At 55.6% G+C, this 16,270-nt stretch overlaps 1 protein-coding gene across 2 annotated transcripts in view; it reads right to left on the bottom strand.

Annotated features, from left to right (window-relative positions):
* ZFYVE28 (zinc finger FYVE-type containing 28) overlaps positions 1-16,270 on the bottom strand; it is a 98,869-nt gene that overhangs the window by 43,923 nt on the left and 38,676 nt on the right. For both annotated transcript variants that reach the window (XM_027545337.1, XM_027545336.1), the window contains exons 2-3: positions 9,298-9,438; positions 1,066-1,203 (exon numbers count right to left, since the gene is read on the bottom strand). In XM_027545337.1, coding sequence (XP_027401138.1) covers positions 1,066-1,203; positions 9,298-9,438 — 279 coding nt within the window. The remainder of the gene's footprint in view (positions 1-1,065; positions 1,204-9,297; positions 9,439-16,270) is intronic.

Genomic DNA, 16,270 nt, shown 5'->3' with positions numbered 1-16,270 from the left:
TCCCCGCCTCCTCTTCTCCCCTCCCCCCCCTCCTCTCCCCGTCCCCTCTCCTCCTCTCCCCTCCCCCCTCCTCCTCTCCCCTTCCGCCGCCTCCTCTCTGGGCACCGGCTCCCTCCTGATTTCTCTTAGATGCCCAGCAATCACAGTCATGATAACAAATGCCCTTGGGTTTGGGGCTCTGCCGGGCCCTCCTGGGCATGTGACCCCTGTCTCCTCCCCCTCCACCCCGCCCCACAGACACCCCTCAGACACCCCACTCTTGCTCTCGCCCAAGCCCACTGCCGGGGAGCTGCCTCCGGCTCCCCAAGATCCCCCAACCTTTCTAAGATGCAGACACCTGGTGTCCACAAAGCTTCCCTGCTTCGCCTCAGAGCCCCCACAGCTGCCCCCGCCCTCGGGACCCACTTTGCAGAGGTAAAAACTGAGGCTGGGGGAAGAGACAGCCTGCCCGGGGCCACCCCCACCATCTGGAGCCATCCCCAGTGGGGACACTGCAGCCAGGCGGTTCGGAGGAGCGGGTTGGGACAGACTGAGATGGGGGAGCAGGCGGGCCCAGGGCCGGCAGCGTGCAGAGAAATGGGGGCATGGGAGTCCTGGAGAGCTGGCGGGGGGACGGCATGTGCTAGCGTCCTAAGAGAGGGGCCAGGCAAGGGGCTCCCATGGACACCGCTGCCCAGAGCGAGGCTGGTCCTGCCTGGGGTGGGGGAGCACCTCCCTCCAGAGCCTCAGGCGCCTCCTCGGGAGCTGAAGACCAAGATTTGAGGGGCCACGTGAGTGGTGGTGGCAGCGTGGGCTGGGGGCAGCTCCCCCAGCCCGGGCAGGAGTAAACAGCCCCTTGGCGGGGGCAGTGCTGTCTGAGTATTAGCGTTACTGTAGCAGAGAACCAGTTTCACATGTCTGGGGGCCTGAGAGCCTCATAGAAATCACATGTGAAACCTCGTGTCTGTATTTGCGTGTGTAGTTTCAGGGGAGCAGGTTCAGTACCGTCCGCCACCCGTGGGAGAGGAGATGCCCTGCGCCTGTAGGTGCCCACGGGGGCCAGTCACGGAGGGACAGCTGGGCTACCTCGGCGCCGAACCACAGCTGGCCGGCCAGGTTGTCATGGCGGATCTCCTCAGGGAACTTGACGCAGAAGTCCCGCGGGGCTCGGTCCTGGGGGATGCACGCGTCCATAATCTGGTTAATGATGTTCAGCACGTTGTCCTGAAACAGAAGCAGAAAGGGCGCTGGGACGCAGTGCCGGCGGGCGGCCTGGCAGGACCGCTCGGCAAATCTGAGAAGCAAGCCCGGTGTGCCGGGAGGTCACGTGGCCACGTGGCAGCACCTGGGGGCCTGCTTGGCTCGCGCTGCAAGGAGCCCAACCTTCCCAGAAGCACCCAGGGAGGACCACCCGCCTGCCTCCCCTTCCGCACGGCCAGGTATCTAGTGTGCCCACCACAGGGCCCCGGCACTTCCCACGTCAGTCCCCACGGGTACGGTGCGGCGCCCTCTGTGATGGCCGAACCGCCCCCTGTGAACCCACCCTCAGCTCCCTGCAGCCTCAGCCATGGTGACGGTCCCAAGTGTCTCTCTGAACACCTATGCACACACTTCTGAGGACAGAGCTGGAGAAATGGAATTCCTGGGTGGACAGATGGTGGGTAGGTGCCCAATATGCTACTGGAGAAAAGTGGAGAAATAACTCCAGAAAGAATGAACAGACGGAGCCAAAGAGAAAACAACACCCAGTTGGGGGTGTGACTGGTGATGGAAGTAAAGTCCGACACTGTAAAGAGCAAAATTGCATAGGAACCTGGAATGTTAGGTCCATGAATCAAGGCAGATTAGAAGTAATCAAGCAGGAGATGGAGAGAGTGAACATTGACATTTTAGGAATCAGTGAACTAAAATGGACTGGAATGGGTGAGTTTAACTCAGATGACTCTTATATCTACTACTGTGGGCAGGAATCCCTTAGAAGAAATGGAGTAGCCATTACAGTCAACAAAAGAGTCCAAGACGCAGTACTTGGGTGCAATCTCAAAAACAAAAGAATGATCTCTGTTCGTTTCCAAGGCAAACCATTCAATATCACAGTGATTCACGTCTGTGGCCCAACCACTAATGCCAAAGAAGCTGAAGCTGAACACTTCTGTGAGGATCTAAAAGATCTTCTAGAACTAACACCAAAAAAAGATGTCCTTGTCATCACAGGGGACTAGAATGCAAAAGCAGGAAGTCAAGAGATACCTGGAATAACGGGCAAGTTTGGCCTTGGAGTACAAAACGAAGTAGGGCAAAGGCTAACAGTTTTGCCAAGAGAACGCACTGGTCATAGCAAACACCCTCTGCCAACGACACAAGAGACAACTCCACACACGGACCTCACCGGATGGTCAACACTGAAATCAGATTGATCATATTCTTTAAAGGTGAAGATAGAGAAGCTCTACACAGTCAGCAAAAACAAGACCAGGAACTGACTGTTGCTCAGATCATGAGCTCCTTATTGCCAAATTCAGGCTTAAATTGAAGAAAGTAAGGAAAACCACTAGACCGTTCAGGTACGACCTAAATCAAATCCCTTATGATTATACAGTGGAAGTGACAAATAGATTCAAGGGATTAGATCTGATACAGTGCCTGAAGAACTACAGACGGAGATTTGTGACATCGTACAGGAGGCAGTGATCAAAACCATCCCCAAGAAAAAGAAATGCAAAAATACAAACTGGTTGTCTGAAGAGGCCTTACAAATAGCTGAGAAAAGAAGAGAGGCGGAAGGCAAAGGAGAAAAGAAAAGATATACCCATCTGAATGCAGAGTTCCAAAGAATAGCAAGGAGAGATAAGAAAGCCTTCGTCAGTGATCATTGCAAAGAAATAGAGGAAAACAATAGAAGGCAAAGACTAGAGATGGGAAAGACTAGAATTTTCTCTTCAAGAAAATTAGAGATACCAAGGGAACATTTCATGCAAAAGTGAAAGTGAAAGTCATTCACTTGTGTCTGACTCTTTGCGACCCCACGGACTATATAGTGCATGGAATTCTCCAGGCCAGAACACTGGAGTGGGTAGCCTTTGCCTTCTCCAGGGGATCTTCCCAACCCAGGGATCGAACCCAGGTCTCCCTCACTGCCGGCGGATTCTTTACCAGATGAGCCACGAGGGAAGTCCAAGAATACTGGAGCGGGGAGCCTATCTCTTCTCCAGTGGATCTTCCCAACCCAGGAATCAAACTGGGGTATCCTGCATTGCAGGCAGATTCTTTACCAACTGAGCTACCAGGGAAGCAGATGGGCAAAATAAAGAATAGAAACGGTATAGACCTAACAGAAGCAGCAAATGTTAAGAAGAGGTGGCAAAAATACACAGAAGAACTGTACAAAAAAGATCTTAATGACCCAGGTAACCATGATGGTGTGATCACTCACCTCGAGCCAGACATCCTGGTATGCTAAGTCAAGTGGGCCTTAGGAAGCATCACTACAAACAAAGCTAGTAAAGGTGGAATTCCAGCTGAGCTATTTCAAGTCCTAAAAGATGATGCTGTGGAAGTGCTGCACTCAATATGCCAGCAAATTTGGAAAACTCAGCTGTGGCCACAGGACTGAAAAATGTCAGTTTTCATTCCAATCCCAAAGAAAGGCAATGCCAAAGAATGTTCAAACTACTGCACAATTGCACTCATCTCACACGATAGCAAAGTAATGCTCAAAATTCTCCAAGCAAGACTTCAACAGTATATGAACCATGAACTTTCAGATGTTCAAGCTGGATTTAGAAAAGGCAGAGGAACCAGAGATCACAGTGCCAACATTCACTGGATCATAGAAAAAGCAAGAGAATTCCAGAAAAACATCTGCTTCATTGATTACGCCAAAACCTTTGACTGTGTAGATCACAACAAACTGTGGAAAATTTTTAAAAGAGATGAGAATACCAGACCACCTGACCTGCCTCCTGAGAAATTTCTATGCAGGTCAAGAAGCAACAGTTAGAACCGAACATGGAACAATAGACTGGTTCCAAATTCGGAAAGGAGTACGTCAAGGCTGTATATTGTCACCCTGCTTATTTAACTTAAATGCAGAGTACATCATGAGAAACGCTGGGCTGGATGAATCACAAGCTGGAATCAAGATTGCCGGGAGAAATATCAATAACCTCAGATATGCAGATGACACCTCACTTATGGCAGAAAGTGAAGAGGAACTAAAGAGCCTCTTGATGAAAGTGAAAAGAGGAGAGTGAAAAAATTGCCTTAAAACTCAGCATTCAGAAAACGAAGATCACAGCATCTGGGCCCATCACTTCATGGCAAACAGATGGAGAAACAATGGAAACAGTGACAGACTTTACTTTTTTTGGCTCCTAAATCACTGCAGATGGTGACTGCAGCCATGACATTAAACGACACTTGCTCCTTGGAAGAAAAGTTATGACCAATCTAGACAGCATATTAAAAAGCAGAGACACTACTTTGCCAACAAAGGTCTGTCTAGTCCAAGCTATGGTTTTTCCAGTGGTCATGTATGGATGTGAGAGTTGGACCATAAAGAAAGCTGAGCGCCAAAGAATTGATGCTTTTGAACTGTGGTGTTGGAGAAGACTCTTGAGAGTCCCATGGACTGCAAGGAGATCCAACCAGTCCATTCTAAAGGAGACCAGTCCTGAATATCCATTGGAAGGACTGATGCTAAAGCTGTTACTCCAATTCTTTGGCCACCCGATGCGAAGAACGGACTCCTCAGAAAAGACCATGATTCTAGGAAAGATTGGGGACAGGAGGAGAAGGGGACGACAGAAGATGAGATGGTTGGATGGTATCACTGACTCGATGGACCTGAGTGTGAGCAAGCTCTGGGAGTTGGCGATGGACAGGGAAGCCTGGCCTGCTGCAGTCCGCGGGGTTACGAAGAGTCAGACACGACTGAGCGACTGAACGGAGCCGGGTGGACAGACGCTCTGAAAGAGGCTCCTCAGTGTCCGCTCTCTGTGCTTCTTTGATTGACATTCTCAGCCTGCGTCATCCTGGGCTTGAGGGCAACAGGGTCGGGCAAGACCTGCTGTCGGATGGACGTCACTAAGGCTTGACCTGTAGCCCAGCCTCCTCAAACCTGCTCTACTGAATCTTAGGTGACATCCCACTCTTTTCTCAAAATTGTCCTGTTCTGTATACATGTACCATTCATTCAGTAGAATTACGGGAATGTTGAAAATTTCATTTCTTTGTGATTTGCTAAGGGTGAAATGCATGCACATCCATCCCAGGAACTGGGAAGCGGGCAAGTGGTGGGGCGGGAGTGTCCTTGGCACAGAGGCCGCAGGTGGCACGCCTGCTCCCTGTTCTTGTCCCGTCAGCCGGGATAGTCCGTGCGTGTAATTCTGCACGCTGCTGCTGTCGCTTACTGCTGGGACACGTCATTATGACTTCCCACAAATCCAGCTTGTGGTGGGGAGCCTCGTGGGATCCCAGCTCCCTGCTCCCTCCTCTGCTGGACCCTCAGACACTTCTAATTTTCCGTGAATGCCACCGCGGCGCCTGACGCCTGACGCTGCACTTCGGGCTGGTCCCTCAGAAGCCACGCCTAGAGGCAGCGTGACAAAGCCGAGTGTGAGCTGCGTGCACAGGCTCCGATCCCATTCACCAAATTGGTTTCCAGAGAGACGGCTCTGACTGACAGTCCCGCCCTGGGCGGTTTTGTCTCAACAGCCCTCCCCACCCCTGAGGCTCGAGCTCGAGTTTTCCTCAGGCAGTAGCCATGAGCAGGAAGCGCGACTTTCTAATGCAAACAGGTGATGCGCTAAACTCTGAAGGGAATTCTGCACCATAAGCAGAATTGCACAAAATGTGAAAATAAAACCCAACCATCACTGAGCCGTCTCACTGTCAGCTCTTTTTAAAAGGTTTTCTGGGTGGGCAGGTCCCTTTCTCACGATTCAACAAACTCACAAGAAACTAATGTCAAAACTAACAGCAAGTGCCCTGCGGGTCAGGGAGCCAAGCCCTCGCCCAGCGTCGTGGGCCAGGGAGCCAAGCCCTCACCCAGAGTCGTGGGCCAGCGAGCCAAGCCCTCGCCCAGAGTTGTGGGGCCTTTTAGTGGGGATGCTCCCCACTGCCCAGCCCAGGACAGGAGCTGCCTGAGGACGTCCCAGCAAATAGCCACCGAGGGACCCAGGGACGCTGATGGGTCCTCAGAGCTAAAGCAGTGTCCCTCACGGGATACTTACTGGGACATCCGATTCCAGCCAAGAATGGAGTAACAGGAATGAAAACTACCTCCTCAAACGATAATGATGGAAACAAGACAAGGATTCTCCAGACACTGGACATCAGGCGACGTGTGATCCCAGAGAGAAGAGAAATGGATGTGGCGGGAGCTGTGACTGTGCAGCTCACCGCCTGGATGGAAATTCTTGGGTCCTGGCACAGACAGAGGGGACCAGGTGGAACCCAGCAAACGCCCTCATTGAAGAGACAGAACCGAGAGTCTGGGGAAGCCAAGGCCACCAGAATCCAGAGGACAGAGTAGCAGAGATGAGCGAGCTGCCTGGGGAGACAGTCTCGGGGAGGCCCCTCCCTGAGTGTCCAGCTGGACACAGGGCCCACAGCATAGAAATGCTCACAGATCACAGGGCATTGAGTAATACCCAGGTGTACTCGGTACCAATTCTTCTTAGCCCCAGACTAAACAGAGCTCTGAACCTGCATGACATCTTAAAAAAAAAAAAAAAAAACAAGACCCCAAAGGATCAAATCATTTCCAAGCAACAAAACTGTATTACAAAATAAAGCTCCAAAAAACACAAAAATATTCAGCTACCAGCAAGGTAGAATTCCCAGTGCCAGGCATCCAATATAAAAATGAGCAGGCTTGTAAAGAATTAGGAAAATGTGACCCCCAGGCCCCCCCAGGAAGCAGAACCAGGCTGGGCTGGTGCTGCCCTGCGGGCTCTGCACAGACGCCCCCGCTGAGTGCAGGCACCTGGTGTGATGGACCTGGGAAGCCTGAGGCACCCCGGGCAAGGGGCCGAGCCCCCGCCCATGGCTGAGAAAGCCGTGACCTCCGGGCACTTCTGGGGGCGTCCACATGCTCCGGGAACTGATGCAGGGATGCTGGGAACATCGGGGGCGGGGAAGAGCAAGCATGTGTCTGCTCAGTCGTGTCCGACTCTGCAACCCCATGGACTGCAGCCCTCCAGGCTCCTCTGTCCATAGGATTCTCCTGGCAAGAAGACTGCAGTGGGCTGCCATTCCCTCCTGCAGGGGATCTTCCCAACCCAGGGATCGAACCCGCATCTCCTGCATTGGCAGATGGATTCCTCACCACCAAGCCACCTGGACTGAGGACCAGCTAAATCTGGAGCTGGGTGATCCCCCCAGGGTGACGGGGCTCTAAAAGTCAAGGCCACGCGGGGGCCCGGCAGGGCGTGCTGCAGCCAGCCCCTCCGCCAGGCTGGCACATTTTATCTCACGTGTGTTGTGGTCACTCACGGCACCCCTCCCTGCGTGTGGCCTCTGTCCAAATCCCTCCCTGACTGCAGCGGTCCGCGAGACACCCACCCCATCCCCCTCGAGCCTGCCTGCCCCCCGTGCCATCATCCGCCTTCTGCAGAGGGGCACCTCTGTGGGTAAGCGCCGCAGAACGAAGGAGGGAATGAACCAACGGCATCGTGACAAACAGAACATGAGACCTCGATGAAAACTAGAAAGGGCAAAATGCCTGTTTCAGGAGATGTTAGAGATGAAAATCACTTCCCACTGTGACCAGCTGAGCTTCGTAGGAATTCACTGCCGCAGGAGCCCCCGACAACGAGGGGCGCTGCAGTAACGGGCCAGTTACATGCGACCATGCCGGGCCTCTGTGAAGGTGTGGCTCGCACAGGGAGGCTCACTTTGGCGGCTCTTTCCTGAGCCGCCAAAGTCCTGTTTCCTGAGCGGGCAGCTGAGTACTGAGCCAGGGCCCGGGGGGCCTCAGCCACACTTGGGGCCATGCGGTTGTGTAGAGAGAGGCCCTCCCAGCGGGCCTGACTGCCGTCCTCCAAGAGGCCCATGTGCAGAGCTGGCGTCCGGGAGCTGGGGTGTCGGGAGGGCCCCCAGCACCCCCACAGATGGGGGCTCCCTGTGCCCCCGTGCTCTTTCTGTGCTCACACCCTCCTCCCTGGGGCTGGATTGAGTGTCTACCCAGCAGAGGGACCTGCAGGGCCGGCCCCCCAGTGAGAACCCCGGCTCTGAGTCTGTGACAAGCTTCCCTAGGGACACGTGTCTCTGTGGGTCAGTGTGTCCTCGTGACGGGATTCTGGAATCTGGGGCCTGTCTCCCCTGGACCCCACTCCCCCACTGGACCTTCTCCCATCGCTGGTTCTGCTTCGCAGCTTCTTGCTATGATGGATCGGAGCCGAGAGGACCAATGTGCCCAGTCCTGCGCGTCCTCCTGCTGGAACCTGGGATGGCCTTGGGGACCCTGACACGGAGGTCCTCAGGGAGCCTGAGACATGGAAGGTTCTGGTGTTTCTGTGTGAGTGTGAGGTACTTTAGCCGATTTTTATGACTTTCTTCCACCTTTTTTAAGCTGCTTCGCCTGCATCCAGTCCCAGGGCGGACCTCCCTCTCTGCTTTTCCTGCCGAGGTTCTGTGAGGCGCCCGCTGAGTTTCACCCACCTGGTCCGTCGGTGTAACATGCAGTGAGCAGGCCCGGGGGGGCTTGGGATCAAAGAGTCCCAGGGAGCAAGTGCCCCCCTGCCAGGAGAGCAGGGCCAGGTGTGGAGGGGCAGAGAGTGGCCTCCTGCCTGGCAGGGCTCAGTGAGCTGCAGGGACTGTGGCCATCCTCTGCTGGGGAAGCAGGCTGTCCAGGGGCCAGCCAGGAGGGAGACCCTCATGGTCCCCAGTCCTTGGCCCCTCCTGAGAGATGACAGAGGAGGGTGCGCTCCTCCCGTAAGAACCGTGATGCTTGAAACACTTGGGGGACCCTACCCGCCTGTGATCTGGGTCGCACGCCCAAGCCCCCACCTCCCCAAGGGGAGAGGTGCGGACTGGCGGGCTAAGCAGGCTCTGGAACTCTTGAATAGAAGTCGTCAGGCTGGTGAAGCCGTGTTTGCTGAGCTGTAGGAATTCCCAGCTGGCGGCCTGGACCGTCCGTCAGTCTGGACCCTGCAGTGGGGAGGTCGCCACCCGCCAGCTCTGGGGCAGGCCCCGGCAGGCCCTCCATCCCCCCCATTCCCCTGGAGGGGGCCCGTGAGCCCAGCCCTCCTCAGCAGCTCTGCCCGTCCCCAGCTCGGCTCCCCGCCGGCCCCCTCCGCTGTCCCCGCCCCTCACCTGGCAGGAACGGAACTGGCTGACAAGCAGCGTGCAGCGCTGGGGGTCCTTCCGCCCGTCCAGGCTGTCCAGCTCGGCGGCCACCTGGCTCAGCTCCTCGTCTGCATGGTAGAACTGTGCCAGCAGCTGCGGGTCTGACCGCTGTGGGGAGAGCGGAGTGAGCGGACACCCCGGGTGTGGCCCCCTCACCCTGACGGGCCCCTGAATCCCTGTGTGCGTGTATGTGGGGGATGGGGTGACCACAGACAAGGGGCTGGGGAGTGCTGTGGGCTAAGGACAGTGGACTCAGTCTTAGGAAGGAGCTTTACTCCGGAGACTAAGCCGAGGCCATAAAGGCAGCGGCTGAACAGAGGGCAGGCTCCACTGCCCAGCCCTGGCAACCCCCCAGCACCCCCAGCCCGCAGCCCTCCGTGATCGCAGAGACGGGAGCGAAGGCCAGACAGCAGGTCAGCCCCTGCTCCCTCCTCCTTCCGCCTGGGAGTCAGCCTGCCCGTGACTACGCCCTGCAGTCTGCTGAACACAGGGTAACTTGCTTTTGTGATTTCTCAGCTCGCTGCTTGGCTGATGGAGCCTGAGTTTCGCCCCTCCCCCAGTGTGACCCGTTCCCGGGTGGATCTTCCTCCGAGCAGGGGTCTTGGTTATCAGGACCAGGGAGAGGCCCCCCTCATGGACTTTTCACAGGAGATCGGGGATTCACCCCCTGACCCCCTACCCAGCAAAGGCACCTGAGCACCCCCTGCTGAAAATGGAGAACGGGGGACACGCCCTGACCAGGGCAGCCCAGACCCCACCCTGCGGGCCCCCGGCGTCCGTGACTCCCTGGTCCCCTCCATGGGCTCGGCTGACTCCCCCAGGATGCCCACCAGTGACCCCTCTGTGATGAGAGGGGAATCAGGGTGGGGTCAGCGGTTGGCAGTGCATTTCTGCCCCCTCCCTGTTGTGCTGACCAGAGGAGAGGGGCTGGAAGGCGGGCAGCTGCCCGGATGGTGCCCTCACACACGCTCCCCACCACCCTGGTCTCAAGCCCCCCCAGGCCCACATCCATCCATTATGCCCCATCTGGACCCACTTCCTACCCTGGGGCCTCCTCCTGGTTTCAGAAGCTGGGGGCAGGGAGGGACACCCTTGCCCTCTGACCCCCAGCCAGGGTTTAACCTGGCACCTTCAGGGTGTGGCAGACACTCACATAAGGGAGAAGACAGGAGGGAGCTGGGGAAGGCGGCCCGCCCAGGGAAAGGCAGGGAAGAAACCGGGGACCCCAACCAGCAACCCCCAGACTTGGGTGGGCCAAACACCTCCGTGACCATGAGCAACAAACATCCTCCAAACCCAGCCTCCCCTCTCCGTGGGGACACAGCCTGGGCAGAGCAAAACCTGTCGCCTGGGAGTGGAAGCACTCAGACGAGCCGTCTGGGCTCACTGGGCTTTGCTTCCAGGACAGCAGAGACCTTAAGACCAGAGCTATGAGTGTGTTGACCGTCACCAAAAATAGATGTGTACAACACACACACACGTGCACACATGCGCGCATTGAAGAAATTAGAGAAGTCAGAAAAAACATTTCTTTTAAGCTAGCAATTATCTTTATTTTGTTGAAACACAGAAGGCCTGTGTGATTTTAAAATTTTAGTTATATTCCGAGATAGCTCTCCAGCCCCCTCGGAAGGGATGATTTCCAGCAAAGAATCAAAATTCCCCTCTGTGGACGTCCCTGGAGGCCCAGTGGTTAGGACTCCGTGCTTCCAGCGCAGGGCCAGGGGTTTGACCCCTGGTCAGGGAACAGATCCCGCAGGCCACAACACGCAGCCAGAACTGAAAAGATGGAAAGAGCTCCCGGGGGGTTCGGGCTGCCGAGGTGCGGCGGGAGAATCTTGCCGATGCTACCGGGAGACCCAGACGCTGTGAAGACAAACTTCCAGGCAGGGGTCCAGGAAATGAACGAACACAACTTCAATGATTCAATTCGTGCTGATCAACAGGATCCAAAAGAAAATTTTGGTGCCACATTTCCATTTCTAAGTATGCAGAGAACAAAGCGAACACAGCAATCTCTAGCCTGGCTCATCACTCAGACCTAAATCGGTCCGGCAGGGTCACCCTCAGGCCAGCTTGGGGGCGGGACTGCGGACTGCAGGGACGCAGAGGAGGACAGACGTGCTGCTCTGTCCGACCTGGGTCAGCTGGCCTCATTCAACAACGTTTAACGTTAAAGTTTAAATGAGACTTTCAAATGTCCCTGAGTAAAATGTCCACAGCAGAGAGAATCAATGGATACGAACAGGAAGAAGTACGCACCCTACCCTGAAATTAAAACCATGAGAGGATAAAATAGAGCCCAGTAAAGATGTCTTTTTGGCACACGATGTCAATATTTTCTCAAAATAAATTCATAGCAGTGACAGCTTTCACTGTTAGAAGACAAAAATAAAATTCATGAAGATAGCACTTAGGCGGTTAGATGAGTGGTGAATCAGCAGCCTCCGAGAAGGCAAGAGAAAACACAAAACCACAGCAGTGACTGAGTAAGTCCGAAGCGCCAAAGTTGACAATTCAGAACCGATTCTGTGAAGCTGATCCAATTATCCATCATTCAAACAGCTGTCCTGTGATGCAGACTGGGGATGCGCGATGCGGACGTGGATGCCTGGGTGTGTGTGAGCTGAGGCCCTGCCCTCAAGTGCCCATCTGAGCCAGGCATGCGACGATGCTGGAGGGACCCAAGCTTCGTGAGGCTGGCCAGCTGGGCTGGGGCAGAACGTGGCCTGAACCAGAGCGCCCCCAGCCCCGGGCAGAGCACCAGTTTTGTCCCAGTAGGTTATCACCAGACCCTCCATGAGGTGGCCTGATACTGACCCAGATGAAGAAAACTAACGGCCAAGGTCACATCAGTGGACCCGGCAGAGCCGGCGGTCAGCCCAGGTCTCACTCTAAGGACACTCGGGGGTCCGCGTGGGAAAGAGGGACCAGGACCGGATCCATGACTCTTGCTTCCCAAGTAGGAAGCAAACGCTGCAGCAGGAAAACCTTAGAAGGATGCCTGGTCACCACAGCATGGTCTCAGCCAAGCTCCAGGAAGGGGGGAGAGGAGGCAGATGGCAGGACAGGTGGGCAGGACGGCAGCGCGGCCAGGTCGGAAAGGACCAGCCCCCTTACGCCCCCAGCGCAAGCCTGGAGATGGAGAGCAGCCAGCCCCCACCCCGCCCGCCCCCCAGCAGCTGCCCCAGGACAGGAGCTGGGCTCCGAACCCTCGTTCCCAAGGCCACACCCATGGGACCCCCACCACCCTCATGCTGGGCAGAGGAGAGCCTTCCAGATCTCGGTGGCTCCCCAAGCGGGCTGTAGCTGGACAGGCGGCAGGCAGCTCAGGGGTGAGGGCTGGTGGGGCCAGCCCAGGCCTGGGCCTCTCCTGGACAAGCCCCCCAGCAAAGCCTTATACCCTGCTCTGCCAAGCCCGAACACAAGAGTGTAGCCGAGAAAGCAGAGAAGAGCCTCGGGCTGCTCCCTGAGCGGGGCCTCCCACAGCCCGCTGGCCCTCGGGCCCTGGGCTCAGGGGAAGCTGCCCAGGCCACACCAGACTGTCAGGGAAACCCACTGACCACGGGCCACCAGGACTGGAAACCCTTCACTGCCTCCAAACAAACACCGAGCCAGGCCCTCCGCGAGTCTCCACCATCCTTCCGTCCCTGGGGCCTGGGGGTGCCGGGCAGCCGTGATCCCGCTGCGCAAGGCTGGCCTGGTCCACAGCAGCGCGTCAGGGCCCCAGCACTGACCTGGCCGCGTCACCCATCAGGAGCCCCAGACGGGCGCACACTGCTGTCGTTCCCGGGGGGCAGCCTTGCCTCTGCTGGCTACCCTGCACCCACTCACACCCAACTGCCTGCCTTCCCATCCAGGCTCCTCCACCAGGGCCTCATGGCTGGCCCTCCGGCCCCTGCTCACTGTCCGGACCTGCACCTAGGGTCAGGTCACCGCCACTACAGCCCGGCCTGCCACGGTCCACGGGGTCACAGAGTGGGGCACGACCGAGCGCCTGAACAAGAGAACCTTCCTACGCAGAGCCGACCGCCGGCGGCCCTGCGGCAAGGCCAGGCCTCTGCGGCCCCTAGACGGTCTGCTGAGTGCGTGCTCTGAAAGCTTTTGATTCCTGGACCAGCTTAGACACCCAGTGAGTCGCTTCCCCGCCCCTGCTGTCTCTCCAGGCAGTGTTACCCCCGGCCAAAAGCCACAGCCAGCTCGGAGGGGCAGCAGCCCTGCCGTGGGTCACTCTGGAGGGCAGCCTGCCTCAGGAAACCCCCGCGGAGGGTCCCTGCCCATGTGGCACAGCGAGGGCCCCGGGATAACGCCAACCCTCACCACGGGAGGACCGGCTCCAGAGAAGCAGGCCCCTGCCCTGGAGGAAGCTGGTATGGTCCCACCAGGGTGAGGTGGCCATGTCGGGCTGGACACCATCCTTCCAGGGGACACCTGGGCTCGGGGCACCCCAGGCGCCCACCCGGCCTTGGCTGCGGCATGTGCGGACACAAGGCCTGGAGACGGCTGAGCATCTCGAGGACGGTTTTCGGAAGGAGAATGCGTTCTCAGATAAAACTCCCAGTCGGGTGTTGTATACACATACAGAGCGCTGGTTGCAGGAAATTTAACCGCAGCCGCTGCAGTGGGTCATAAGGAAGCTCTTCCGAAACCGCAGAGGAAAGGAGCCCGGGGTGGCAACTGCCTGGGGGGCGGAGGCGGGGTCGCTGCGGCACCAGTGGGAACAAAGGCATCTGACGGCTGGAGGGCTCGACTTCGAATTTCAATAGGTTTCAGGTTCTTCAAAAAGCATTTTATTTTTAAGACTTATTACCTAGTGAACTTGTTAGCATGCCAATCAATTCTGCTCCTTCTCTTCTGACAGCCAGGGGACACTGTCCCAGAGGTCTCGGGCCTTCAGGGTGACACAGGGCCACGCTCTGTTGCCGGGAAAAGCCCTACCTGGTTGACAGCAACCTGGGAAACAGCCATGGAGAGGCTGCGGTCTTCTCAGCTTCTAGGACGGATGGAAATCCACTTGTGGGAAATGGGAATTTAAACTGCTTATTACGAATTATTTCTCTCCTTCAAAAAGGACTTGAGATGACTTAATTATAACGCATGTGAATTGAACCTATTTGTTTAATCAGAGGAGCAATCAGAAGTCCGGAACAGGGATCCCGGATTCTGGGCCATGGGGATTACTGCAGGTGGTTAGCCTGATCTCGGGATTGCTGGGCCAGGCTGGAGCCCTCCCCGGGCACGTCCCCCCGTCCTGGGCACGTCCCCCCACTGGGCTGGGGTGAAGTGGACTGGGAGAGGCCCTTCCTGCCTGGGTCCGAGGAACACGCTGGTTGGGGAGGAACGTGGAATCCCCAGGGAGGGCCCCATGGGAGCACCTAAGAGATAGGACGTCAGTGGGATCCAGTGCTGAGGGGGCCCTGGTGAACCAGGGGGAGCGCACCGCTCCGGACCACCCCCTGCAGGACACAGGACCTGGGAACCCAGGCTGGCTGCTGTGTCCCGGCACAGACCCCCTGACCGCGCCTCACCCGGGCCGCTCTGGTGACGCTGCTCCGGGAGGGTCTGTGGCCAGGCAGCTCCAGCAGGGTGGGGGACGAGCCCCGCCACCCCTTCTCCAGAGAGGATGATCTGGGCTTCTGGAAACAGTTTTATTGAGATATGACTCACCTCCCATAACATCCACCTGATTGCAGTATGCAATGCCGGGGTTTAGTATGTTCACAGAGCATCCACAATCATCAGGAGCTAAAGTCAGACTCTTTTCATCACCCCAGAGAAACCTCACCCCCACTCCCAGCAGCCCTCCTGACTCACCATGTCTATGGAGGTGCCTGTTCTGGGCATTTAGCTAAAGGCACTCATACAAGCTGTGCTCTTCCATGTCTGGCTTCTTTCACTTAGCACGTGTGCAAGCTGACTCTGTGTAGCAGCATGTGTCAGCACTTCATTCCTTTTTAAGGCCGAATCGTATTCCACCACGAGGATGGACCACGTTTTGTTAATCCATCCATCAGGTGGTGGACGTCTGGGTTGTTTCTACCTTGGCCATCATGAATAATGCTGATACAAACAGGTTTTTATGTGGATATGTTTTCAGCTCTTTGGGAATAAACCAAAGTGGAATTCCATACAGTGCCAGTCATACACTGACTATGTTAGACTTTTTGAAAATCTGATTATTTTCCAAACTGGCTGAACCATTTAACAAAGATGTAAGAGCAGAGTTGCCATATGAAGTTAACTACAGAGGCCCATTGCGTTGCGACACACTAAGAAGGAACTACCAGAAAGAAACTAAGAAAGCAATCCCATTTACAATCGCATGAAAAGAATAAAATACCTAGGCATAAATTTAACCAAGGAGGTAAAAGATCTGTACTCAGAAATCTATAAGACACCAGTGAAAGAAACTGAAGATAACACAAACAGATGGAAAGGTTTCCCATGTTCATAGATGGAAAGAGTTAATATTGTAAAAATGGCCATACTACCCGAGGCAATCTACAGAGTCAATATAATCCCTGTCAAAATATCAACGGTATTTTTCACAGAACTACAACAAATGAGTCTAAAATTTGCATAGAAACACAAAGACCCCTGAATAGCAAAACCGTCTTGAGAAAAGAGGAAAAAAATTAGAGGTGTCATGCATCCTAATTCCAAACTATACTCCAAAGTTATGCTAATCAAAACAGCATTGTCCTGGCCCAAAAACAGGCACACAGGTCAATGGAACATACTAGAGAACCCAGAAAGGAACCCACACTTATATGGGCAATTAATCTATGATAAGGGCGGCAAGACAGCCTCTTCAGTAAATGGTGTTGGGAGAACTCGATAGCCGCATGCCAAAGAACCGCCCCGCGCTCTCATACCACCTACAGAGACAGAGTCCAAAGTGGACTAAAGACTTAAATGTAAGACCTGAACCCGTGAGACT

The sequence above is a fragment of the Bos indicus x Bos taurus genome, chromosome 6 (genome assembly GCF_003369695.1).
Source record: "Bos indicus x Bos taurus breed Angus x Brahman F1 hybrid chromosome 6, Bos_hybrid_MaternalHap_v2.0, whole genome shotgun sequence".
NCBI lineage: Eukaryota > Metazoa > Chordata > Mammalia > Artiodactyla > Bovidae > Bos > Bos indicus x Bos taurus.
Note: the sequence above shows the minus strand (reverse complement) of the source record. Positions and strands in the feature narration are given on the sequence as shown.